This window comes from Alosa pseudoharengus, unplaced genomic scaffold, assembly GCF_046254945.1.
Source record: "Alosa pseudoharengus isolate Yale_2024_CS ecotype anadromous, Long Island Sound unplaced genomic scaffold, YU_APseudo_1.1 YU_APseudo_1.1_scf_2, whole genome shotgun sequence".
NCBI lineage: Eukaryota > Metazoa > Chordata > Actinopteri > Clupeiformes > Clupeidae > Alosa > Alosa pseudoharengus.
The window spans coordinates 59,329,690-59,357,165 of NW_027468663.1; the positions used below are offsets into that span (position 1 = coordinate 59,329,690).

At 41.5% G+C, this 27,476-nt stretch overlaps 1 protein-coding gene across 1 annotated transcript in view; it reads left to right on the forward strand.

The window, feature by feature from the left end:
* hspa4l (heat shock protein 4 like) overlaps positions 1-5,405 on the forward strand; it is a 62,640-nt gene extending 57,235 nt beyond the window's left edge. The window contains exons 18-19 of the mRNA XM_076295663.1: positions 3,462-3,623; positions 4,927-5,405. Of these exons, the coding sequence (XP_076151778.1) occupies positions 3,462-3,623; positions 4,927-5,088 (324 nt within the window). The 3' untranslated portion in view covers positions 5,089-5,405. The remainder of the gene's footprint in view (positions 1-3,461; positions 3,624-4,926) is intronic.
* Positions 5,406-27,476: the final 22,071 nt, after the last annotated feature.

The window sequence follows — 27,476 nt, forward strand, 5'->3', positions numbered from 1 at the left end:
TTGATCAACATGTATAAAAGACTCGACTTGACTTTGACTTGCTCTTCATGACTTGACTTAGACTTGAGACAAATGACTTGAAATGACTTGACTTTTTATTTATTCATAGATATTAAGGAGTTAACTTTATAATAATTTAAAATATTATTATTAAAATATATTTAAAATATAAATATAATTAATTTTAGAAAATCTGCTTAGGTGCTGTTGCATGCGTCACGCGAGCGAACCTGTCATTGTTACCAAGTGACGCGACAGACCAACAGCAAGAGCCAGATTAAATGAGACAGACTGAGGTAGGCTAACTTACAAATATGGAAGGCTCTAGTCTACGTTTATACCAAAACATAATAATGTTTGGCTACACAGATGATGTATCTGACAACTCAAAGGAGAAATGAACAGCAGTCTGCAAGTGCGCAAATTAGCACATTAACCATCACCACGTTGATTTTCATCCGTCAGAAGTTAGTCGTGTTAGAAGCCTAATGTCAAATTTGAGGCATGTTAAGAGTTGGCTTTGAATCTATTGTGCTTTTTAGCTAACGCCATATTAGGTTAAAATGTGTGAAATGGCAAAGTGAAACATTTTCTTGTCTAAGTTTAATCTTGATATGCTAAAGAAAAAATGTTGCCAATATAACCTAAAGTAAGTGCCTCTCTTTCTCCCTCCCTCTTAAATACGTCCCTTTTCCATACGTTACAGCCTAGTAGTAGGCTAACAACAGTAAGTGGGCCTAGCTAACTGCCAGCAATCAGCATAGAAAAGTAGCTTACTTCACATGTTAGGCTTATGTATAATATGATAAAGCATTGACGGTCCTAAACCCATTGCACTGTCGTGCTTGTCAAATGTTTGGCAGTGACGTCGGCGGCAGCATTTTATTAATTGATTACTTTTTAAACATTATTGGGTCCCTGGAGATGTGACAGGTCAGGACAGGTGTAACTTGAAATATATATTCATGGTTTTGACGAAGGACTACTTAACCAATAAAAAAGAAACCCATGGACCACCTAGTTAAAAAAAAAAAAGATTAGACCTACTTCAACAGTATATTAGCCTACACAAAGGCCTACTCACTGAACCACCTTACTTATTGTCTTTGCACTTTGCTTATTGTGTCAGAGGATTCATATGATTTAAACTGGCATATCTTACATAGATAGTGTTGCAGAACTGGATTTACATATGGCAAACAACTTATCTATATTATATTTTACCACGTCTGCTCGCAAACCACTTAGGATAGCTTCCCAGACCACACTTTGAGAAACACTGATGTAGCCTACCTAATATTTGAAGCATATTGAAACAATAATAATAAACAATAATTATAATAATAAACAATAATTATTTTATAATAGGTCTACTTGAAATACATTTATTTTTATTCATATACATTTTATCTTGTTCTATTTATTCATATACATTTTGGGCTCTATTTTGAGTCCCAGCGCAATTGACTTTGTATACTCGCGCTTTTGTCTTTCCTATTTTGCAGTCAGCGCATATTGGAATTTTCCCTCCACAGGTACGTGCCTGTAAATTAGGGAATTCGATTGCGCCCACGGCTAAGCCACGTAAAGGCTAAAGTTACCTTTAGTTTTGTTCCAATTTACCGTTGTGTATGGCTTTAAACATCGCGTGCGCTTTAACATAACCATTATTAAGGTTTTAAGCACCATCATTTTGCCTACCTTGTAGTAGCCCATCTGAAATAACTCCAAGCTTTTATATCCATGATGGCCTTGAAGTCTTGAGTTAGTGAATTAGCTTAAATCAGCTTTTATGTGCTGTTAACCAGCAACCATAGATAGTACAAGAAAGCAGCAAGTATGGCTACAATTTCTGTAGTTGCTGCATCCATTCATTGTTATTCTCTCTCCTGCTCAAACAAATGTTGTGCGTGCATGAAGTTGATGATAACGTGTTTACAAACTCTACGTAACAGAAAATATTGTAAATAGCCTACTGTCATGCAGTTAATGGGATACTGTGCAGAGTTGAAAGTTAGGTCAACTTGGAAACTGTTTTTTCGTTGTTGAGTTTGCTGAGGGGTAAGGAGCCCTTGCTTGGCCGCTTGTGCTGCGCAACGCACACTTCGCTCCTCTCATCTATACATCGTAGTTCCCATTTCTGTAAACCATACATAATTTCAAAGAAAAATATTACCACTCGAGGGAAATAAGTGTGGTGTCCATTAAGATGTGAAAAAATAGGCATAAATCTAGCGTATACATTTTCACGAATCACGGATGTGTTGATGACATAAATTAGGAAATATTAGAGGACTTAAGAAGACGTGATGTTGAATTGCATGCCGATGCTAAATAGTGAGTCCTAAAGTTAGGAGTGACACGCCCATTATTGTTAGGAGTTGCTCCTAAATTCGCCAGTTACTTTTAGCCTTAAAATTCTTTGTGAATAGGGCCCCTGACCTGGCCGCTAGAGGCAAACTTTCAGCAAAGTTCTGGCAACAATGAGAAGTTTGCCACTAGTGACAAATGTGTTCGCCAGTGATTTGCCACCACACTTAGCCTTGTAGTCCTGTAGATCTGACCTGTAGTCCTGTAGTGCTGCAGATCTGACCTGTAGTCCTGTAGATCTGACCTGTAGTCCTGCAGATCTGACCTGTAGTCCTGTAGATCTGACCTGTAGTCCTGTAGTGCTGCAGATCTGACCTGTAGTCCTGTAGGATTTGGGGCTTAGCTAGGGACCTTTCGGTTTAACAAGCAGATTAATTTAGCAGATTAAAGCGTCCACTATTTAGCGCTGCCTAGCGACCACTCAGTGGTGACCTTTGCCCCCTACAAGATGTATTTGTCTTGTCTTGATGTCATGGGTACGCTGGCGACTACGCCGCTCCATCCGGCATCTTGTGTCTTGTTGTCATGTGTCTTGTTGTTATGTGTCTTGTTGTCATGTGTCTTGTTGTCATGTGTCTTGTTGTTATGTGTCTTGTTGTCATGTGTCTTGTTGTCATGTGTCTTGTTGTCATGTGTCTTGTTGTCATGTGTCTTGTTGTTATGTGTCTTGTTGTCATGTTGTTATGTGTCTTGTTGTCATGTGTCTTGTTGTTATGTGTCTTGTTTGTGGAGCGCTTTGGATTGCACTATGTGCATGTTAAATGCGCTTTAAAAATAAATCTGACTTGACTTGACAGGATGAGCATTGCCTAGCAACCACTCAGTGGTGACCTTTGCCCCCTACAGGATGAGCGTTGCCTAGCGACCACTCAGTGGTGACCTTTGCCCCCTACAGGATGAGCGTTGCCTAGCGACCACTCAGTGGTGACCTTTGCCCCCTACAGGATGAGCGTTGCCTAGCGACCACTCGGTGGTGACCTTTGCCCCCTACAGAATGAGCGTTGCCTAGCGACCACTCGGTGGTGACCTTTGCCCCCTACAGGATGAGCGTTGCCTAGCGACCACTCAGTGGTGACCTTTGCCCCCTACAGGACGAGCGCCTGGAGCACCTGAGCGCTGAGGAGATGGTTGCCGTGGAGACGAAGGTGACGGAGGTCATGGGGTGGATGAGCAGCAGGATGAACGCCCAGAGCAAGCAGCCAATCACGCAAGACCCCGTCGTCAAGGCAGCAGACATCATCTGCAAAATACAGGTGCGTACTTGCCAAAGGCACACTCACACATGTTCACACACACACACACACACACACTTATGCACGCACAGAGTAACACACCCTAAATATCTGACATACACACTTACAGGACTCGAAGTGCTCAGGCTGGGCTGGGCTGGGCTAGAAGTGAAAATGGGCAATATGCCTACAGGCCGATATGACATGATATGTCTTTGCTTTAAGCCCTGCACCTATTTTTCTTTAAGACACACATATTAAATCTCTCAATCACACACCTGCTACATTTACTCTGACACACACACACACACACTTAGGGCCCGTCCCATTTCTCCCCCCTTAAAACTTCCACTTGGTTTTGATTGCCCTCAACATTAAAGCCCCCTCGATGAGGGAAGTGGAGGTGAAGATCTTTCCCTATGAATTGGGACACCACTATATGCAAATTAGCGCAGCGAACGTGCTCACCTACGTCACGCGCAGCGCCGACGTGTCTACCGGTAGTAGCCTGCTACTATTTTCATTCAGGAACATGCCCATTCCAGCAGTCGTGTTGACTGTTGTGTGGGCTGTGTTGGTTTATCTGCGTCTGGTTGATCAACAGAGATATTCGTGTTCATGTGAACGCTGGAACACACATCCTAAATATTGACGAAACTACCCAGATCAGAAATATAACGTTATTTGATGGGCAGACTCTCTCAAAGCACTCAGCAGATATCATGAACATCTTCAGATAGCTTCGTGATATATTTTCTAACATTAGTGTTCAAAACTCAACAGTCCTTTGGATGTGCATCAAACTAACATATTCCAACATATTTCAAAATTTTAATATGCTTATTTGCGAAAATATAAGAGCAATGCAATTGTTCCTTTCCAGCGGTGTCAGCCATCTTGGTTGAAAAATGTGGCTGTCTCACTCAGCTTGCACGGTATTCTGGGTAATTTCATCTCCCACTTCGTTTTAAGCCTGCGTCGGTCCTGGTTATATGTCCTGGCTATATGTCCTGCGTTGGTCCTGGCTATATGTCCTGGCTATATGTCCTGCGTCGGTCCTGGCTATATGTCCTGGCTATATGTCCTGCGTCGGTCCTGGCTATATTTTAAGGGGAAAATAGAGTAATGGGACACCCTACAGTACACGTGCACACACAAAAACAAGGGTCAGGGCAAAAATGTAGGGGAGGTATTGTGACGGGCCCTTACACTTCTTCCAAACACACCTTAACCCTAACTGTGTTGCTGCGTCTGTGTGTACCTGTGTGTGTGTGTGTGTGTGTGCGTGCGTGCGCGTGTGTGTGTGTGTGTGTGTGTGTTGCAGGAGTTGGACGATGTGTGTGGCCCAGTGGTGACGCGGCCGAAGCCCCAGGGGGAGGAGCCTGCTGAGGGGGCCCATAACGGCCCTCAGCAGTCAGGGGGCGACGCCAAGTCTGGAGGCTCCTCCCACCAGCCTGCTGCCCCGGGGGAGATGGAGGTGGAGTGACCCCCCCCACCCCCAACACCACCCAACACCAGCCAACCAGCCAGGCCCCTACACCTACACCTCTCACACACACACACACACACAACCTGACTCCAGACACAGGCACAACACAGATCTGATCTGATCCCTCAGACACACACACACACAGACACACACACACAAACACACACACACAAACACACATACAAACACACACACACACACACACACACACGTACACACGTACACACACACACACGTACAGATGAAACTTGTTGAATGGCTCCTCTATAGCTGTCTGTGCTTCTTCTCTCCTCCGCCTGGTCCTGTAGCGGAAACACCCCGCCCCCCCCCCCCCCCCCCCCCCCGGTTCTGTAGCGGAACCTCCCCCCCTCAGCCTGTTGTGTGTACCAGCTGCCCCCCCCCATCAGTAGCAGCACTGTAGCTTACTAGAGCGAGTGACCCTGCAGTTCTCCTGAATAACGAATGTGACCGCTGTGAGGCCCAGGCCTGAGTCCTACTGGACTTTTCCCAAAGCGACCCTTCCCATGAGGCATCCCTTCCCATGACGCATCTCTTCCCATGAGGCATCCCTTCCCATGAGGCATCCCTTCCCATGACGCATCCCTTCCCATGAGCCATCTCTTCCCATGAGCCATCTCTTCCCATGAGGCATCCCTTCCCATGACGCATCTCTTCCCATGAGGCATCCCTTCCCATGACGCATCTCTTCCCATGAGGCATCCCTTCCCATGACGCATCTCGTCCCATGAGGCATCCCTTCCCATGACGCATCTCTTCCCATGACGCATCTCTTCCCATGACGCATCTCTTCCCATGGCGCATCTCTTCCCATGGCGCATCTCTTCCCATGACGCATCTCTTCCCATGACGCATCTCTTCCCATGAGGCATCTCTTCCCATGAGCCATCTCTTCCCATGAGGCATCTCTTCCCATGACGCATCTCTTCCCATGACGCATCTCTTCCCATGACGCATCTCTTCCCATGACGCATCTCTTCCCATGACGCATCTCTTCCCATGACGCATCTCTTCCCATGAGGCATCCCTTCCCATGAGGCATCTCTTCCCATGACGCATCTCTTCCCATGACGCATCTCTTCCCATGACGCATCTCTTCCCATGACGCATCTCTTCCCATGACGCATCTCTTCCCATGAGGCATCCCTTCCCATGAGGCATCTCTTCCCATGAGGCATCTCTTCCTGGCCCTGATGTGTATAGACGTAGAAACGTGTCTATGCTCTTACGGCCCTGATGTGGCCCTGATGTGGCCCTGATGTGGCCCTGACGTGGCCCTGACGTGGCTCGGACTCCCTCCTGAATCAGACGCTTGCTGGGGGTGTGCAATAACACATCTACTATATATATTTGTATTTAAAGTGTGACCTTGGAGAGTGTGCTGTGCAGAGTGTGTAAATATTATTTTAGTAGTTGACCAGGAAATGTGTGACGCGTTGCCATGGCGCTGCTTTCTGGCCCAGAGTGTGGGTGGGGGCGGAGCCTGTGGTGACCTGCAGGAGGCGTGGCCTGTGAGCTCTGCATTCTCATGTGTGAGATGTGATGATGACTATTAAACCAATCAGCACACTCCTCAGCCTGTGTTCACTCTCTTCCTTCCTTTCTGTCCTCTGTGTGTGTGTGTGTGTGTGTGTGTGTGTGTGTGTGTGCGCGTGCCAGAGAGAGTGAGTCTAAAATACTGAGGTCTGTCTTTAAAAAGCATGCAAACATCAAGGCAAGGCAAGTACATCATATCTCAAACACAGAGGCAGCTGTTATATCCATGGGCTGCGCATCGGGGAGTTTGCCTCCATTAGCTCCATATAACAGGACACCTCGTCCATTAGCTCCATATAACAGGACACCTCGTCCATTAGCTCCATATAACAGGACACCTCTCCCTCGTCCATTAGCTCCATATAACAGGACACCTCGTCCATTAGCTCCATATAACAGGACACCTCGTCCATTAGCTCCATATAACAGGACACCTCTCCCTCGTCCATTAGCTCCATATAACAGGACACCTCGTCTATTAGCTCCATATAACAGGACACCTCGTCCATTAGCTCCATATAACAGGACACCTTACATATCCAGCAGCATGAGAACTTGAGTTTGAGATGTTTCATCATGGATGTAAAAGTGGTTTTATTACAGCACTTTCCACTGATAACATCTTGCTATCTATATGGACATTATTACAGCACTTTCCACTGATAACATCACAGTCTGGACGTGGGACAGGTGTCCACACACAAACACACACACAGTCTGGACAAAGAACAGGTGTCCACACACAGTCTGGACTTGGGACAGGTGTGTAAATCAGTCTCTAATTACTTTTTAATTGATAGTTACTAAAAGTCGTTGCTCATAAAAACATACCTGACAGAGTGGCATGTTATTATATATCTTTAAAGTACATAGACATAGCAACAGGGTTGGGTAGCAACCCTGCATAGCAACATCTGATATCAAAATAGGCCATAGGCCTATACGCTATGCGCTGTCAAGCTCGCACCCAAGGCCCCCGAGTTTGGCGGCAAAGCGGTAACCTAGGTTACGCTAAAACTCTGCAATGGACGAGACCTCCCGGGTCACATGCATCCAGCTTTAAATTCTGATCTAACTATCGGCAAATAAAACATCCCTTTATCGTAAGAGTGGGACATTCTGTAGTCCTATGTGCTAAAGTACATGGGGCAGCTGTGGCCTTCGGACTTGTTACCGGAGGGTTGCCGGTTCGAACCCCGACCAGTAGGAACGGCTGAAGTGCCCTTAAGCAAGGCACCTAACCCCTCACTGCTCCCCGAGCGCCGCTGTTGTTGCAGGCAGCTCACTGCGCCGGGATTAGTGTGTGCTTCATCTCGCTGAGTGCGTTTCACTAATTCACGGATTGGGATAAATGCAGAGACCAAATTTCCCTCACAGGATCAAAAGAGTATATATACTTATACTTATACTATAAGCAGGACAGTAGGCTATAGCCAAACTATTATACCTACAGTATAAAATATTATAGCCAAACTTTTAAACCTATAAAATATTATAGCCAAACTTTTTTAAAATATTACAGCCAAACTATTAAACCTATAAAATATTACAGCCAAACTATTAAACCTAGTGTTACTGGCTACAAAGACCCATACCCATCATGGCAAAGTTGGTCCAAAACAGTATACATATGGCAGTGTATCATTAAAATAATGTGTTTAATTGCTATTTGGAGTTCAGAGAGGTTTCACGTCCTTATTCAAACTAATGTCGACTTCATGTCAAATTGACAGTTGGAGTTCATGGTAATATTAGAACAGTCTTGTACAGTTGGAGTTCATGGTAATATTAGAACAGTCTTGTACAGTATGCTACTGTAACGGAGGTCGTCTCTCCCCTACCTCGATCACTCTGCGTTGTGTTAAGTGTGGAAATGACCGACCTTTGCTTTGATATTTATTGCTCTCTGGAATATGGGACAAAACAAACAAAAATCAGACAGGGAGCGAGCCAGTCGCATCACAGCTCCTGCCAATCAAACAGGTAAACCACGTTTAAGTACATTCACATCTGCAGTCAATTCACACTGAATGTCTGTAAGCTAATTAACGCCACTACGCCACGTTAGCAGACTGTAGCATATAGAGCTGACGTAATGTGCACTGTGCAACGAGCTAACATTAAAACAGTGATTAAACAAACGTAACTCGTATATAAGGCGTGCAACACCAGAAAACAGTTCTATGTAAAAAATGCACCATACAAGTAACCATAAAAGCACAAATAAAAGATATGATGTATTATATGCAAGACTCCACATACCTCTGCCTCAGGACAGTAGCAAAAGAGGCAGAGGAGGGGGCTACATGAACACTTAATAGCCCAGTAGTAATAGGGTTACACCCGGAACAAATTTGTAACAAGCTGAATTTGATAGGATATGTTCAGAATACCTTTAGGAATGACATACTAAAAGTCCCCGTGAATCCCCCTTGTGCTCTCTGAGATATTCAAGATGGCGTCCAAAATGGCCGCCATTTGGAGATTTCTTCGTATCTCAGGCTTAAAACCTGATACAAATGCAATTAAAAGGTCAAAATATATGTTTTTTAGGGTAAGTAAGTCAATTTCATCATTAGTTTTTTGAATGGAGACATTTCATAATAATAAATCACTTCAGTCATCATCCTCATCATCAGAAATTGGTGTTGATTCCTCAGTTTCTCTAGCCTGGGTGCCATTCCGAACTTAGTCCCGCCCACAACATCTGAGGTCGGGAAGTTCGGTCTGACATTGCTCCATTGTGGAGCAAGTATGCTCGCCTTAGATCGGGCGGACCAATCAAATCAGGCTTTACGATGATGGACAAGTGAGCAACAGCGCCTGGTCTATCACGTCATCTGAGCACGCTTAGATTAGGCTTATGTTTGAAACAAAAACGCTGTGGCTAGAAGGATACATGGCTTTTAAGACCCCATATGGAAAATGTGTATTATTTAATGAGGTTTTATCACTGAAAACGATTATTTCTGAAAACTTTGGCCAAAGTTGAGATGTGGGAAAACTCGTGGTTTCACTTTCATCAAGGGAAAACAGCACTGTTGCATTGCGACATGTTCCCTCGTTCATTTAAAATCTCTGATTGACCACCTGTTCGAGGGATTTGCGACAGCCTTTCCCAGCTGTTTAACATGTTTGTAGCATATCAGTGTTCAACAGAATTATTTTTAAAAATGGAAGGGATATAGGCTATCAGTTTTTTCCTAATAGCCTACCCTACTACGTATCTCTTAGATTTCGCTAATGAGTGTTGTAGGAGATATTGACGGCACAATAACTTTTACAAAAGACCAGAAAACAATGTTAAGGCATTTGTGGAGAAGAAGGATGGTTTGTGTGTTCTTCCTACATCTAACGGTAAGTTATTTCGTTGCTCTGATTGGTTAGGTCTATCCAATTGAGTGCAGAGGCATTCCCCCCCTGTATCGGTTGAAACACGCCCCATAATTACGTCCCAATGGAGCAGTATCAGACTCATGTTCTGACTAGAATTGAGTATGACTATGTCAGGCTACAGTTTCTCTCCCATCATAGTAAAGATGGCATTGGTGCTGCATTATATGAAGTCAGCATTATAATATTATGTGCTATTACATTACAAAGGTTATAGAGGGAAAATTGCTGTCTGATTGTTGTCTAACTGCGTTCAGACCAAGAGCTACCAAAGTTGCAAAATCGCTTGTCACTGGTAAAATGCAGCTGCTAAATAATAATTCTGTCGTTTTTGTCGCTCAAGTCGCTCACGACATGAGAGATTTGAACCTTCTAAGTTCACATATTTTTCATAGACACTAAGATGATAGATAGATAGATAGATAGATAGATACTTTATTGATCCCCATGGGGAAATTCAAATTTTGCCAAACTTTCTGAATTAACAAGGAATTCTTATTCAAAGTTAGCTTACACTAGCTGTTTTTTGGGTCACTGTACCATTTAAGCCCACCTTAGAAAAAGGCATTTTTTAAACATATTTCACCCATCCAAATACTGTTTTGTGTTTTAATTTGAAGATTTATGTAAAATGAATCAGAAAACATTTAGTTTGTATACTCAACATTTTTAATCCTTAAGCAGTGTATCTATCAGTAGGGCTACATGTATTGACTAATGGTTTGCTCACTACGCTAACTAGCATAACTCATCTTTCTACATAAAGTCAAATGGTAAAAAATGAGCACAGATGTAAGCGAGCCTTATTCAATATTGACAAATGTGATTGGTGCCAAATAAAACATATAATAAAGACATTGTGTGATTAGACCAAATAATGAATAGCATTAGACAGGCCCCTATTTTTCTAAAAAATGACTTCAAAGTTACAAATGGGCTTAATTAGTGCCTGGGCTTAATGGGTACACTATGTGAATTTTGTGTCATTGTCACATTAATGACCTTGTAATCTTGGTTAACTTTCATTTTAGCAGTATGTCATTGGTGAATTTGGATTCCTTGTATGAGAAAACATACATTTTAACATTTGTATTGCATTTGTATTATGTTTTAAGCATGAGATATGGAAAAATCTCCAAATAGCGGCAATTTTGGACACCATCTTGAATATCTCAGAAAGCACAAGGGGGATTCACGGGGACTTTTAGTATGTTATTCCTATAGGTATATTCAGAACATATCCTGAAAAATTCAGCTTGTTACAAATTTGTTCCGGGTTTGACTCAATTTTGAGCTAATGCTCTTGGACTATAAGGGGTCTTCAGCGTGGGAACCAACCCCTGCCACACCCAAGCCACACCCCCTACAACCTACTGTACCTCAGAGGCGTGGGAAACTACAAAATATGCCCATAGAACTTGTAGAAACGATGGGGAAATTCAGGGAAGCATAATTAACCCTGCTACACTACTACACTGATTGGTTCTCCTGCTTCATTATTAGCCTAGCCTAGACAGGGCAAAACCTACAACAATCCTGCTTCATTATTAGCCTAGCCTATTAGAGCAGTCCGATAAAGGTAACTAGCAAACTTTTCTCAGTTGATCCTATAGTACTTTTTCATTTTACATTTTTGTATCACACATAATAATGAGATAATTTGCATAATAAATAAATTAGCAGACATATCTCAAATACATACATTGATTAGGTTTGTTAGGTAGACAGAGCCATGTAGTTTAGCCACAACATAGATATATACAACCATATCACAACACACATACACATATTCAAGTAGTTTTATTGTCATGTACTTGTAAAATTAATTATAAGTAATGAAATTCTTAAGCTCAAGAGCCAGCTCAACTTAAAAGAGTGAATTAAAAGCAATAATTAAGAAGGTGTATTTTGTGTGTGTATGTGTGTGTGTGTGTGTGTGTTGGGGGGGGGGGGGGGGGGTAATGAAAAGATGAATGATGAAATGGTGTGTATGTGTGTGTTTGGGTGGGGGTTCTGAGGTTTATACATATATTTATAGATACAACCATAACACAACATACACATATCTATGTCTGGGTGGGGGTTCTGAGGATTATACATATCTCAAAGTCTCCAATTGTCATGCTCTAACCCCTTCAAATTGTTCCTTTATATAAGAAAATACAGCATGCCAATTTTTATGGCAGTAACATAATAATTACTGGTAGCTCAACAGCTTTAAACTTTGAGATGATTGTCTGTTTGATGATTTTCATAAAAACAGATCATTTGAATTGGTAACTGGCTACTAAAATTCCAAAACAATCTCCATAAAAGCATCTAATGCATCATATAGACCGGTTTCAGGTCCCTAAAAACCGTCGTTAAGGACGAACTCGGAGGACAAGCAAACCCAGAGCCGTATAGCAATACATTGAGAGAAAGACGCAAGGAGCTTGAAAATTGTTAACTTTTGGCAGAGAAAAGCAGGCGGAAATTACGGAAGCGTATTAGGGCCACATGAAGAGAAAATATTTTTGAAAATTCTGAGATAAAAGTCAAAATTTTCGAGATAAAAGTCAAAATTTTCGAGAATCAAAGTCAAAATTTCTGAGAAAAAAGTCAGAAATAATTTCTGAGATTAAAGTCAAAATTTCTGAGAAAAAAAGTCAAAATTTTCGAGATAAAAAGTCAAAAATTTTGAGAATAAAAGTCAAAATTTCTGAGAAAAAAGTCAGAAATAATTTCTAAGATTAAAGTCAAAATTTCTGAGAAAAAAAGTCAAAATTTTCGAGATAAAAAGTCGAAAATTTTGAGAAAACAAAGTCACAAATGTGCCAGAAACAACGGAAATGCGCTACGAGTCACTCACTCTAACGTTAGTCACAGGCACAGCATGTCATGAGAAGGGCGTCGGGAAGCCATGGCTGTATCAGGTGAGCGAATGAACTTAAATTAGGTGATAGTGTTTGTTTTGTAGTGTTTTGTAGGCCTAGGTAAGGCTAGCTGCTTACTATGATTGCGTAAACTCATACCAGAAACGGTTTATGAACTATCTTTGCCCATTATACAGCTCTGTTAAATTCGGTCATCGCTGCTGTCCATTTGGGCTTAGCCTGCGATGTGTTGATGGCTGCACTCGATATCTTTAAGAAAGACTAAAATCAGTGTAGCCTACTGTACTTGATCAGGGTAACTTAACGTTTGTAAAACGCATTTGTGCTTTCACACGATGTTAAACCGGAATAGCAAGCCCGTTGTCAATTTGTGGCCACTTCTAAATGGGACCCACTGTATGTGGTAACGGTCAATACATTTTTTCAAATGTGCTTTGCACTACAAAAACGCAAACATCTGAATTATACTTCCCCCTTCACCCAAATACAGTAATGAAGGTAAAAGGAAGTTATTAAGCCTTAATGGTGCTTCCTTAAAGGGAGTATTGTCAAATGCTAGCCTACTACTAATACTAAAAATACAGCATGAAGAAAGTCAAGGACATGCATGCCAGCTTCCGCTCATCCCAGTATTAAAGTAAATCTGGTCTTAAATGAAAATGTATCTGTGTCATTTCTTTTTTGTGGGATGTCCCATTTATATGCAGAAATGCACATTTGCAAAGGTGACTTAGTATGTTGTCGTAAAAGTGGCTCTCCTTTTGATTTTGCACTGCCGATGTGGCTCTTGTGAAAAAAATAGTGAGGATCGCTGTCCTATGACATGCTTGGTGTATATACATTTTCTCTGGTAATGCACCACAGACGTAGCAGGGACAGATCGTGGTTGGTTGAAATCACAACTGAATAGGCCCCTACCTGACACCCGTAAAAGACAGATAAATAGCCTAATAACCCTGCTATGGTTTATTATTTACCAGTGTTTAACATAATGACATACATAGACAAATGTAAGATTTAAAAGCATTAAGATCTTTAAAAAAAAGTGTCCCTACCATACTGCCCTACAAAGGCAAAGTGTAACTACATATTTGGTCAAAATTGAGTTTAGACTGAAAAAGGGCTTCATAACACCTCCTTTGTCTTGTGACAAAAGCTCTTGGTCCAACTGGGTCCCGTTTTAGAGAAATCACTATGTGAAATTTGCAGTAACTACGAAATCCAACCTAATACCGAGGCTAACTGCAGTAAGTGTAGATACTACGTTCTGCCTGTGTTTACCTGGCTTTGACGCAGATACTGCGGTCTGCCTAGTAGCCCCATCCAAAACATTCCATCACACACACCACAAACAGATATGCTTTGAAACGCAAGTATCCAAACAACGGTAAGGAAGATGGATAACATGAACAACTAACCAGTCAAATAACATCTAAATCTATTAATCATAAGCCTCGCGCTAGGCTACTAGCTAGCGAGCCCCTAGCATATTAAACCATTTTAGCCTACCTGCTCCCTTTAAGACTAACATCTATCCAGTCTGGAAATGCTGTCATAATCCAAATACGATCCCGTCGCTGTCGCTGTTCTGTTTCTTGCCTTCATTTCTTAAGCTATTTTCGTTTCAGGCAGCTAGTCCAATTGTTGTGAAGTTAACAAGATTACATTAAGTTAGTCGACTGGAGCAAAGTCACTGTTAGTTTAGCATTCTAGTGCTAGCCGAGCTCCTGAGGAGAGCCGTGTAGCACCTGCAGCCGCAAAGACGGTCTTGAATTAAATGTCACTTTATCTCGGTTGTTTAGTTCTCATTACACACGCTACATCCCATGGTTTAGGTAAAATATCGCGTTGTCTAATTGATAGCCAATGAAGTTCAAGCTGAAAGGTCATGGGTTGCGAAACGACCATCGAGATCAGTCGACTTTTTCCCGTTCATATCTTCTACTCTCAATGATTACATTGGCAGTCACTTATTTTGATGTTAATAATTAACGGTTAGATCTAGGCTGGGATTTAATTGGCAAGAGTATTTTTTCTGTGTAGATAGGCTACGTTTCCAATATTTGCTTTGCAGTTGTCACTGTAGGATAAAATTATAAATATAGCCGCAAGCGGCAATGGCGGGCCCGAGCACCTGCGGGCCGCAACCCGTGACATGTCGGAATCCAACAAAGCACCGACGTGGTGCATCTGTGAAATGTGCATATTTTATGCGTGTGCTATTTGTTTTCGTATTTTATTTTCTGGCACATATCCTGCTTGACCAGGTGGTGGCGCTATGCCAGGCAGGCCCATTGGGTGTCTGGATATCATCATAATCATAATATCTATTAACCTGAGAAGTTTCAGACCATTTATTCAAAGCATTGAGCATTTCTGGCACACTATCTGCTTGGCCAGATGGTGGCGCTATGCTAGGCCTGTGAATTACGCATGTGAATATCATCACAATAATGATATCCAATATTTAATAAACTTTCAGATCAATCACTTAAGGCATTGTCCATTTCTGGCACATTTCCTGCTTGACCAGGTGGTAGCGCTATGGCAGACAGGCCCATTGGGTGTCTGGATATCATCATAATCATAATATCTATTAACCTGAGAAGTTTCAGACCATTTATTCAAAGCATTGAGCATTTCTGGCACACTATCTGCTTGGCCAGATGGTGGCGCTATGCTAGGCCTGTGAATTACGCATGTGAATATCATCACAATAATGATATCCAATATTTAATAAACTTTCAGATCAATCACTTAAGGCATTGTCCATTTCTGGCACATATCTTGCTTGGCCAGGTGGTGGCGCTATGCCAGGCAGGCCCATTGGGTGTCTGGATATCATCATAATCATGATATCTATTAACCTGAAAAGTTTCAGACCATTCATTCAATGCACTGTGATTTATGACACATTTCCTGTTTATGTGGTGAGATATTAAAATCATATCAAATATATTACAACATTCAAAAATCCCTTCACAATTTAACATCAGCGACATCTTGGCATAATGTTTGCCAAATTTCAAATGAATCTGACAAACCGTCTAGGAGGAGTATGTTCAAATTGATCATGTGAAATCAGTATAATTGTCATTCTTTCTGTTGCCAGGTGGTGGCGCTATGCCAAACATGCATTATGGGCATGTGAATATTATCATTAACATGGTCTTTAATGACCTGTGAAATTTAAAACATTTCAAGCCATGCATGGTGAATTATGACACATTTATTGTTCATGTGGAATGGTATTAAAATTAATAATTTCGCCATTTCGTCAAATTACAACATATCAAAAAAAGGCTTCACAATTTATAATCAGGAACATCTCGGCGTCATGTATACCAACTTTGACATGAATCGGATCAACCGTCTAGGAGGAGTATGTTAAAATTGATCATGCCCACAACGCACAAAATCTCAATTACCTCACTTCCTGTGGGCGTGGCTAATGGCATGTTAATACAAAAGTTGATTGTTTTTGGGAGTTACACACACCCATCAAATTTGGTGTGTGTATCTAAAACTATATGCCAACCACAAGTCACTGTGACGTAAGGGGGCGCTATGGAGTTCCTGGGCAACGCCCGGTGCCAAGCTTTTATCCCTGTCTATTCACTGTACCACTTGATGTGTGTGCTAAATTTCATGCGTTTTCGACTATGTTAACCACCTCAAAATATTTGCCAACCACGGGATCAGTCACCTAAGGGGGCGCTAGCGAGTCCCTGGGCCACGCCCGGGGTCAAGCTCTTGTACCTAACTGCGATGCATGATACCTGACGTGTGTGCCAAATTTCAATAGGTTTCGACCATGTTAACCACCTCAAAAACAGGAAAGCAAAAAAGTGGAATAACAATAATAATAATAAATATAGCCGCAAGCGGCAATGGCGGGCCCGAGCACCTGCGGGCCGCAACCCGTGACATTTCGGAATCCAACAAAGCACTGACGTGGTGCGTTTGCGAAATGTGCATATTTGATGTGTGTGCTATTTGTTTTTGCATTTTATTTTCTGGCACATTTACTTGCTTGGCCAGGTGGGAGCGCAATGAAAGGCAGGCCCATTGGATGTCATCATAATCATAATATATATTAACCTGAGAAATTTCAGACTATTCATTTTAAGCAAAGAACATTTCTGATGCATTTTTGGTTGGCCAGATGGTGGCGCTATGTTAGGCATGGAAATTACACATGTAAATATCATCAAAATAATGATATTTAATTAAAATTTTGTAAATAAATTCCAAAAACTATTCTGACTATGGCCAGCTGATGGCGCTATGCCACACCGGCATATTGGGTGTTTGGATGTCATATACACCCAATCTGATTAATCAGATGCATCTGATTGTAATATCCAACAGACTTGGAAAAAACACATTCCTTCTCTTGCCAATTGGTGGCGCTATGCAAGGCATGTTAAAAAGACATATGAATATCATCATCATGATATCTAATTTTGTGTAAAATTTCAGATCAATCAGTCAAAGCATTGAACATTTTTGGCACATTTCCTGATTGGCCAGATGGTGGCGCTATGCTAAGCATGTGAATTCCACATGTGAATGTCATCACAATAATATCCAATATTTTATAAAGTTTCAGATTAATCAGTTAAGGCATCGTCCATTTCTGGCACATTTCCTGCTTGACCAGGTGGTGGCGCTATGCCAGGCAGGCCCATTGGGTGTGTGGATATCATCATAATCCTAATATGTATTAACCTGTTAAGTTTCAGACCATTCATTCAAAGCATAAAGCATTTCTGGCACATTTCATGCTTGGCCAGATGGTGGCGGTATACTAGGCATCAGAATTACACATGTGAATATCATCACAATAATGATTTCAAATATTTTATACCTACCAAGTTTCAAATAAATCAGTTAAGGCATTACCCATTTCTGGCACATTTCCTGTTTGGCCAGATGGTGGCGCTATGTTAGACATGGAAATTAGACATGTGAATATCATCACAATAATGACATCCAATATTTTGTAAAGTTTCAGATCAACCAATAAAGGCATTACCAATTTCTGGCACATTTTCCTGCTTGGCCAGGTGGTGGCGCTATGCCAGGCAGGCCCATTGGGTATCTGGATATCATCATAATCATAATATCTATTAACCTGAAAAGTTTCAGACCATTTATTCAAAGCATAGAGCATTTCTGGCACATTTCCTGCTTGGCCAGAAGGTGGCGCTATGTTAGGCCTGTGAATTACGAATGTGAATATCATCACAATAATGATATCCAATATTTTATAAAGTTTCAGATCAATCACTTAAGGCATTGTCCATTTCTGGCACATTTCCTGCTTGGCCAGGTGGTGGCGCTATGCCAGGGAGGCCCATTGGGTGTCTGGATATCATCATAATCATGATATCTATTAACCTGAGAAGTTTCAGACCATTCATTCAATGCACTGTGATTTATGACACATTTCCTGTTTATGTGGTGAGATATTAAAATCATATCAAATATATTACAATATTCAAAAATCCCTTCACAATTTAGCATCAGCGACATCTTGGCATAATGTTTGCCAAATTTCAAATGAATCTGGCAAACCGTCTAGGAGGAGTATGTTCAAATTGATCATGTGACATCAGTATAATTGTCATTCTTTCTGTTGCCAGTTGGTGGCGCTATGCCAAACATGCATTATGGGCATGTGAATATTATCATTAACATGGTCTTCAATGACCTGTGAAATTTAAAACATTTCAAGCCATGCATGGTGAATTATGACACATTTATTGTTTATGTGGAAGGGTGTTAAAATTAATAATTTTGCCATTTCGTCAAATTACAACATATCGAAAAAAAACTTCACAATTTATAATCAGGAACATCTCGGCATCATGTATACCAACTTTGACATGAATCGGATCAACCGTCTAGGAGGAGTACTTTAAAATTGATCATGTCCACAACGCACAAAATCTCAATTACCTCACTTCCTGTGGGCGTGGCTAATGGCATGTTAATACAAAAGTTGTTTGTTTTTGGGAGTTACATACACCCACCAAATTTGGTGTGTGTATCTAAAACTATATGCCAACCACAAGTCACTGTGACGTAAGGGGGCGCTATGGAGTTCCTGGGCAACGCCCGGTGCCAAGCTTTTATCCCTGTCTATTCACTGTACCACTTGATGTGTGTGCTAAATTTCATGCGTTTTCGATTATGTTAACCACCTCAAAATATTTGCCAACCACGGGATCAGTCACCTAAGGGGGCGCTAGCGAGTCCCTGGGCCACGCCCGGGGTCAAGCTCTTGTACCTAACTGCGATGCATGACACCTGACGTGTGTGCCAAATTTCAACAGGTTTCGACCATGTTAACCACCTCAAAAACAGGAAAGCAAAAAAGTGGAATAACAATAATAATAATAATAATCCTTACAAAAACAATAGGGCCTTGCGCCCTTCGGGTGCTCGGGCCCTAATAATAATCCTTACAAAAACAATAGGGCCTTGCGCCCTTCGGTGCTCGGGCCCTAAATATAGCCGCAAGCGGCAATGGCGGGCCCGAGCACCTGCGGGCCGCAACCCGTGACATGTCGGAATCCAACAAAGCACCGACGTGGTGCATTTGTGAAATGTACATTTTTAATGCGTGTGCTAGTTGTTTTTGTATTTTATTTTCTGCCACATTTACTCGCTTGGCCAGGTGGGGGCGTAATGCAAGGCAGGCCCATTGGGTGTCATCATAATCATAATATATATTAACCTGAGAAATTTCAGACCATTCATTTTAAACAAAGAACATTTCTGATACACTTTTTGGTTGGCCAGATGGTGGCGCTATGTTAGGAATGAAAATTACACATGTGAATATCATCACAATAATGATATCCAAAATGTTTGTAAACATTCAGATCGATCACTTAAGGCATTGTCCATTTCTGACACATTTACTGCTTGACCAGGTGGTGGCGCTATGCCAGGCAGGCCCATTGGGTGTCTGGATATCATCATAATATTAATATCTATTAACCTGAAAAGTTTCAGACCATTTATTCAAAGCATAGAGCATTTCTGGCACATTTCCTGCTTGGCCAGAAGGTGGCGCTATGCTAGGCCTGTGAATTTACGCATGTGAATATCATCACAATAATGATATCCGATATTTTATAAAGTTTCAGATCAATCACTTAAGGCATTGTCCATTTCTGGCACATTTCCTGCTTGGCCAGGTGGTGGCGCTATGCCAGGCAGGCCCATTGGGTGTCTGGATATCATCATAATCATGATATCTATTAACCTGAGAAGTTTCAGACCATTCATTCAATGTACTGTGATTTATGACACATTTCCTGTTTATGTGGTGAGATATTAAAATCATATCAAATATATTACAACATTAAAAAATCCATTCACAATTTAACATCAGCGACATCTTGGCATAATGTTTGCCAAATTTCAAATGAATCTGACAAACCGTCTAGGAGGAGTATGTTCAAATTGATCATGTTACATCAGTATAATTGTCATTCTTTCTGTTGCCAGTTGGTGGCGCTATGCCAAACATGCATTATGGGCATGTGAATATTATCATCAACATGGTCTTCAATGACCTGTGAAATTTAAAAAATTTCAAGCCATGCATGGTGAATTATAACACATTTATTGTTTATGTGGAAGGGTACTAAAATTAATAAATTCGCCATTTCGTCAAATTACAACATATCAAAAAAAGGCTTCACAATTTAGAATCAGGAACATCTCGGCGTCATGTATACCAACTTTGACATGAATCGGATCAACCGTCTAGGAGGAGTACGTTAAAATTGATCATGTCCACATCGCACAAATTCTCAGTTACCTCACTTCCTGTGGGCGTGGCTAATGGCATGTTAATACAAAAGTCGTTTGGTTTTGGGAGTTGCATACACCCACCAAATTTGGTGTGTGTATCTAAAACTATATGCCAACCACAAGTCACTGTGACATAAGGGGGCGCTATGGAGTTCCTGGGCAACGCCCGGTGCCAAGCTTTTATCCCTGTCTATTCACTGTACCACTTGATGTGTGTGCCAAATTTCATGCGTTTTCGACCATGTTAACCACCTCAAAATATATGCCAACCACGGGATCAGTCACCTAAGGGGGCGCTAGCGAGTCTCTGGGCCACACCCGAGGTCAAGCTCTTGTACCTAACTGCGTTGCGTGACACCTGACGTGTGTGCCAAATTTCAAGAATTTTCGACCATGTTAACCACCTCAAAAACAGGAAAGCAAAAAAGTGGAATAACAATAATAATAATAATAATAATAATCCTTGCAAAAACAATAGGGCCTTGCGCCCTTCGGTGCTCGGGCCCTAAATATAGCCGCAAGCGGCAATGGCGGGCCCGAGCACCTGCGGGCCACAACCTGTGACATGTCAGAATCCAACAAAGCACGGACGTGGTGCATTTGTAAAATGTACATATTTGATGTGTGTGCTATTTGTTTTTGCATGTTATTTTCTGGCACATTTACTTGCTTGGCCATGTGGGGGCGCAATGCAAGGCAGGCCCATTGTGTGTCATCATAATCATAATATATATTAACCTGAGGAATTTCAGATTATTAATTTTAAGCAAAGAACATTTCTGATACACTTTTTGGCCAGATGGTGGCGCTATATTAGACATGTGAATTACACATGTGAATATCATCACAATAATGACATCCAATATTTTGTAAAGTTTCCGATCAACCAATAAAGGCATTACCAATTTCTGGCACATTTTCCTGCTTGGCCAGGTGGTGGCGCTATGCCAGGCAGGCCCATAGGGTCTCTGGATGTCATCATAATTATAATATCTATTAACCTGAGAAGTTTCAGACCATTCATTCAAAGCATAGAGCATTTCTGGCATATTTCCTGTTTGGCCAGATGGTGGCGCTATGCTAGGCATGTGAATTATATGTGTGAATATCATCACAATAATGATATCCAATATTTTATAAAGTTTCAGATCAATCACTTAAGGCATTGTCCATTTCTGGCACATTTCCTACTTGGCCAGGGGGTGGCGCTATGTCAGGCAGGCCCATTGGGTGTCTGGATATCATCATAATCATAATATCTATTAACCTGAGAAGTTTCAGACCATTCATTCAATGCACTGTGATTATATGACACATTTCCAGTTTATATGGTGAGATATTAAAATCATGACATATTACAACATATCAAAAATCCCTTCGCAATTTAACATCAGCAACATCTTGGCATAATGTTAGCCAAATTTCACATGAATTCGGCAAACCGTCTAGGAGGAGTATGTTAAAATTGATCATGTAACATCAATGTAATTGCCATTCTTTGTTGCCAGGTGGTGGCGCTATGCCAAATATACATTATGGGCATGTGAATATCATCACTACCATGGTATTCAAAGACCTGTGAAATTTAAAACATTTCAAGCCATGCATGGTGAATTAAGACACATTTATTGTTAACGTGGAAGGGTATTAAAATTCATAGTTTCGCCATTTCGTCAAATTACAACATATCAAAAAAAGCTTCACAATTTAGAATCAGAAGCATATTGGCATCATGTATACCAACTTTCACATGAATCGGATCAATCGTCTAGGAGGAGTACATTAAAATTGATCATGTCCACAATGCACAAAATCCCAATTACCTCACTTCCTGTGGGCGTGGCTAATGGCATGTTAATACAAAAGTTGATTGTTTTTGGGAGTTACACACACCCACCAAATTTGGTGTGTGTATCTAAAACTATATTCCAACCACAAGTCACAGTGACATAAGGGGGCGCTATGGAGTTCCTGGGCCAAGCCCAGTGCCAAGGCTTTTCCCCTGTGTATTCATGGTACCTCTTGACGTGTGTGCCAAATTTCATGCGTTTTCACCGATGGGAAGAACGTCTTCTGGCATCACAATTCATCACATTTTAGTCCGCACAAAATCCCAAATACCTCACTTCCTGTTGGGCGTGGCTAATGCATTGTACATACGAAAGTTGTTCATCTTGGGGAGATACACATACCTACCGAATTTGATGCGTCTAGCTGAAAGTATGTGCCAACCACTGCCTCAATCACCTAAGGGGGCGCTACTGAGTCCCTGGGCCACGCCCAGGGCCAAGCTCTTGTACCTAACTGCTTTGCGTGACACCTGATATGTGTGCCAAATTTCAAGCATTTTCGACCATGTTAACCACCTCAAAAAAGGAAAACGCTCTGAGACAAAGTTAATATAATAATAATAATAATAATCCTTACAAAAACAATAGGGCCTTGCGCCCTTCGGTGCTCGGGCCCTAATAATAATAATAATAGTGAAAAATAATAATCCTTACAAAAACAATAGGGCCTTGCGCCCTTCGGTGCTCGGGCCCTAATAATCCTTACAAAAACAATAGGGCCTTGCGCCCTTCGGGTGCTCGGGCCCTAATAAATTGAATGTCACTGACAGCCAGAGGGGCGGGTCTCAAGTCACTGACCCTGACCCAGGGCACACGAGCTCATGCAACATCATAACTTTTTTCTCATGCAAACGCATAGGCTAAGTGTAACCAGGGCTAGGCCCCAGTACACAAGATCTACACACTTATGCTAAGTGGAAGTACACTAAACACTGGTGACTGCTACCTAGTACTTCTGAGGCTATCCAAGTAAATGGATGCAAACAAGAAGGCTGTTACGATCAATAAATATTTTATTTATGTCTGCGTGTCTTGGTGACTTAGGTTTGTATCAGAAGCAAGGGTACAAAACATGGATGACATAACACAAAAGAAACAATCATAAGGAAACATACATGAGGCAAGGTGCCAATCCCAGGAAAGCCATCATCACACTGCTAGAGTAGGCTACCTCTGGCAAACACTCAACCATACGTGATCACACAGTACACTTGCACACCAATGTAACACAGCAAATGTCTCACGGACAGGATAAATCACACAGAGAACAAGCTTATATGAGTAAATAGGCTAAGTTCGAGGCTACACTCAGCCACTATGGCGTGTTCACACTGCAAACTAAGGGCGGAATACTACCAGTAGGTTACTCACACAACATATCACTGACAGATGGCGCTAACATTCCTAGGATCAACACTCAAGCCAAATAAATAAAATAAGCAAATATAACAAACAGGGGAATAGTGGAATTAAGAGGGGAATTGTAAACTTCGCAGCCCACGTCTCAACCAGAGACGCCGCTACTGGGCTGCGATAATGACACTGCCCGGCTGGACCAGTGACCGACAGAGGCAAAGCAAAGTAAGTGACAAATACAAATATGAACCAGAAGACAATAGTGGTGGCTGTAAACATAACTAGCTAGTTAACCCAAAACAACATATACAGGGGAAAACAGTGGTCAAACCAACACGTGGTCAACTGCTGCTGTGATCTACAAAAGAAGAATGGATTTAATATTTTGATTTATCTCCTATGACAGAAGCATACATCTTTTAATTATTAAAAAAAAACACACATTACCTACAAAACAGTCATGATAGCAGTAGCCCTTTAGCTACTACAATCACAGTGAGTCACAAAAGAGTGGATTTAATATTTTCATAAGTATTGCATATTTTCCATTACAGCTGACATACAAATATACATACATCTTTCAATTACTAGCAAACCACACATTACGTATAAAACACCAAGGATAGCAATAGCCCTTTAGCTCCTTATGAGTTCAAATGTACCACAATAGCAGTACTTTACTTGCCTTGGCCTTGCCTGCCATACAAGAGGGAGACCCAGGAGAGAACAGGGATGGAGGAGAGAACCACGTCAGCTTTCGTGTGCACCCTAGTAGCCACAGGAGAACACTACAATGAAACGAGCCAGGGGTTACGACCATAAACAGAAACTGCAACAAGGCATGTGGCTAACCACCTAACGTTGCTGTGTGTGCTAGGGGTGAGGTGTGTGCTATATCTCGTCCGCTGGACATAAGACAGACTCAGTAGAGCCGCGGTGCTTAGTAGAAAGGAAGGCACTTAAGACTGGCCTGCTGGATGCCCTGCATACCCTTGGAAACGAGTTAGGCTTAGAGCTGGAGCAAAAATACGGGAGTATGTCATCAAACCATACACTTCTCTGTAGCTCAATCATTACGTTACAACACTAGCAGTACACAAGATAAAAATGTAACGTTGCATAAAACATTTTACATACCAATGCCCACCGTGTAGTTCTGGCACAACCTCTCCACAAAAGATGCAATAGACAAGTGGTCCTTTCCTACCAGCGACGGCAACGTGCGTTCCAAACAATTCGCTAGAGCATCCCTTAATGTGTCCAGGAGGAAGTTACGTAGCCATTACTTCCCACCGCACCCACAGGTGTATGTAATCACTGAGCACAGGTGATGTGCACACTGAATTGCGCTGCCTGACTACATAAGTTTACTTTTTCTGATATATTTATTTAATAAAATGGTAACCCTGAATTTCTTACACTCTAGGCCTAGTCCGCACAAGCCATAGGCTACTCGTACAACGTTTAGGCTACTCACTGTGATGCGCATATCCTACCGTTTCAAATTGCAATAGCGCTTCCTGCAGGACCAGGAGCGCACATTACCAGTATGCCGTGTTTAATATGCAGATGCTTTCTGATGGATTCATGGTTGATGGTGTAACTTCATGGGAGCAGGCGACACAAAGAGTATATTCTATTCTAATAAATGTTAACAATTGCCTACATAGTAATATCTCATTGATAGCCTACAGCCTATTATATAATATCTTAATATCTAATTCTAGGGAATTCTAATTCTATCTACTTATGCACATAGATATACAGGATGAATACAATATCTGCATACTAAGGCTTTATGAGAAAATCATATTCTTCTTTTATGATTTAGCAGTATGTCATGAGAGAGCCCCCAAACCTTCAGATAGTGAGGATGAGACGTTGAGGAAAGAGTACCTCCAAAGCTTGTTTGCCTCAATGGAGGCAGAAGTTGAGGACAACTGTGATGATGAGGAGGATGATGATGTGGATGAAGGGGATGAATGTGATGTGACGTATGTGCCAGAAGATGAATGTGATGAGGATGGTGGTGATGATGATGTTAGAAGCAGCATTAATTTTCAAGAGGCATCTTTGGCTGACAACCATAAGGCCCCACAGATTAGAAAGCCTTGTGGCCTAGAAAAAAATGCACAAGTAAAATAACAGAGACAAGGGGGTAGAGAGGGAGAAGAAGATGGACATCATCTCTAAGCTCTGCCCAATGATGCCAATGATGAAAAAAATATTCTCACTCACCCCCCCCCCCCCCACACACACACACACACACACAGCCCCTGAGAGCACTGACCCTGCCTCAGTTTCTCTCTAAATGCTTGTTGTTCTGTTTATTGTTCTGTTTTGGTATTTAGTGAATGAATTTTTTTCAATACTCTCAACCTATTATAAACATCTATAAACAAACCACAAAACAGATTAAAAGACATAAGGAATACAAAAATGTGTAAGTCTGAACACATCTAAATTGTAGATACTGCACTTTGCTTTTGTAATAGTGCTCTAGTTGATCAAGGTAATTCAAAGGCAGAGTGCAGGATCTACATTTTTGGGGTCAAAGGTCATATCATTGGTCTTTTTTTTTATATGTCTTGGGGACAGAGGGAAAACCATAGGAAACAGTAAAAACCATGCGTAAAAAGCCTCATATTACATAAAAAAAGAATTAAATTTTACATAACATTGTTAATTGTGCTGCAACTTCTTTACAGGACTGTCCAGTATCACTGTGTCTGATTTCCTACGCCAACGAGGAGTCCAAGAGGAAACAATAAAACGCTTGGAGGAGGACAAGGTAAAGTGTGTGCTGTGCTTGTTTGGACTGGGCTGTGACATGAATGTTAAAATGGCATGAATGTTAATGTAAACACCTAATGTGGTTTGGCACTTAAGAAGACACTTTTACACATATGCCACACTCACAGAAGAACACACTTACATATACCTTCCAGCAGTTATAAGAGCAGGGGGTGGAGGTAAACTGAGATGCAGAATTTATTTTCTTCAGCTAGACACACACACACACACACACACACACACACACACACAAACAAGTACAACATATAGATACATCTGTCACATACACTGAGCTTTAGTCATATGTTGTTGTTATTATAAGAGTAAAACAACTTACATTCAATTTGATCATTTCACAGATTGACAAAGATGTCATTCCCTTAATGGAAGATGGAGAACTGGCAAAATACATTTCCTCGTTTGGGGATCGTCTGGCATTGAAGAATTTCTGCAGAAATGGGACAACACTTCAGAAACACAAAATGGGTCTTTTTGAAAAGCTTAGGGTCAAGCTTAATAATCGAAATAATGCTGAGGAAAATGGAAATAGGAAAACAAAAAAGGCGAGAAATGCGGAGGAAAACAAAAACCAAGATGCAGAACCAGCTGATCCATCAGCAGCTTCTTCAAAGAAGAAGTGGAAAGCAAGCCATCGGAAAATTGAAATTGGATGGTTGCACTGTGAGGGAGGAGAAATGAAACAAATACGAGCTAAACAGGGAGGAGGGAC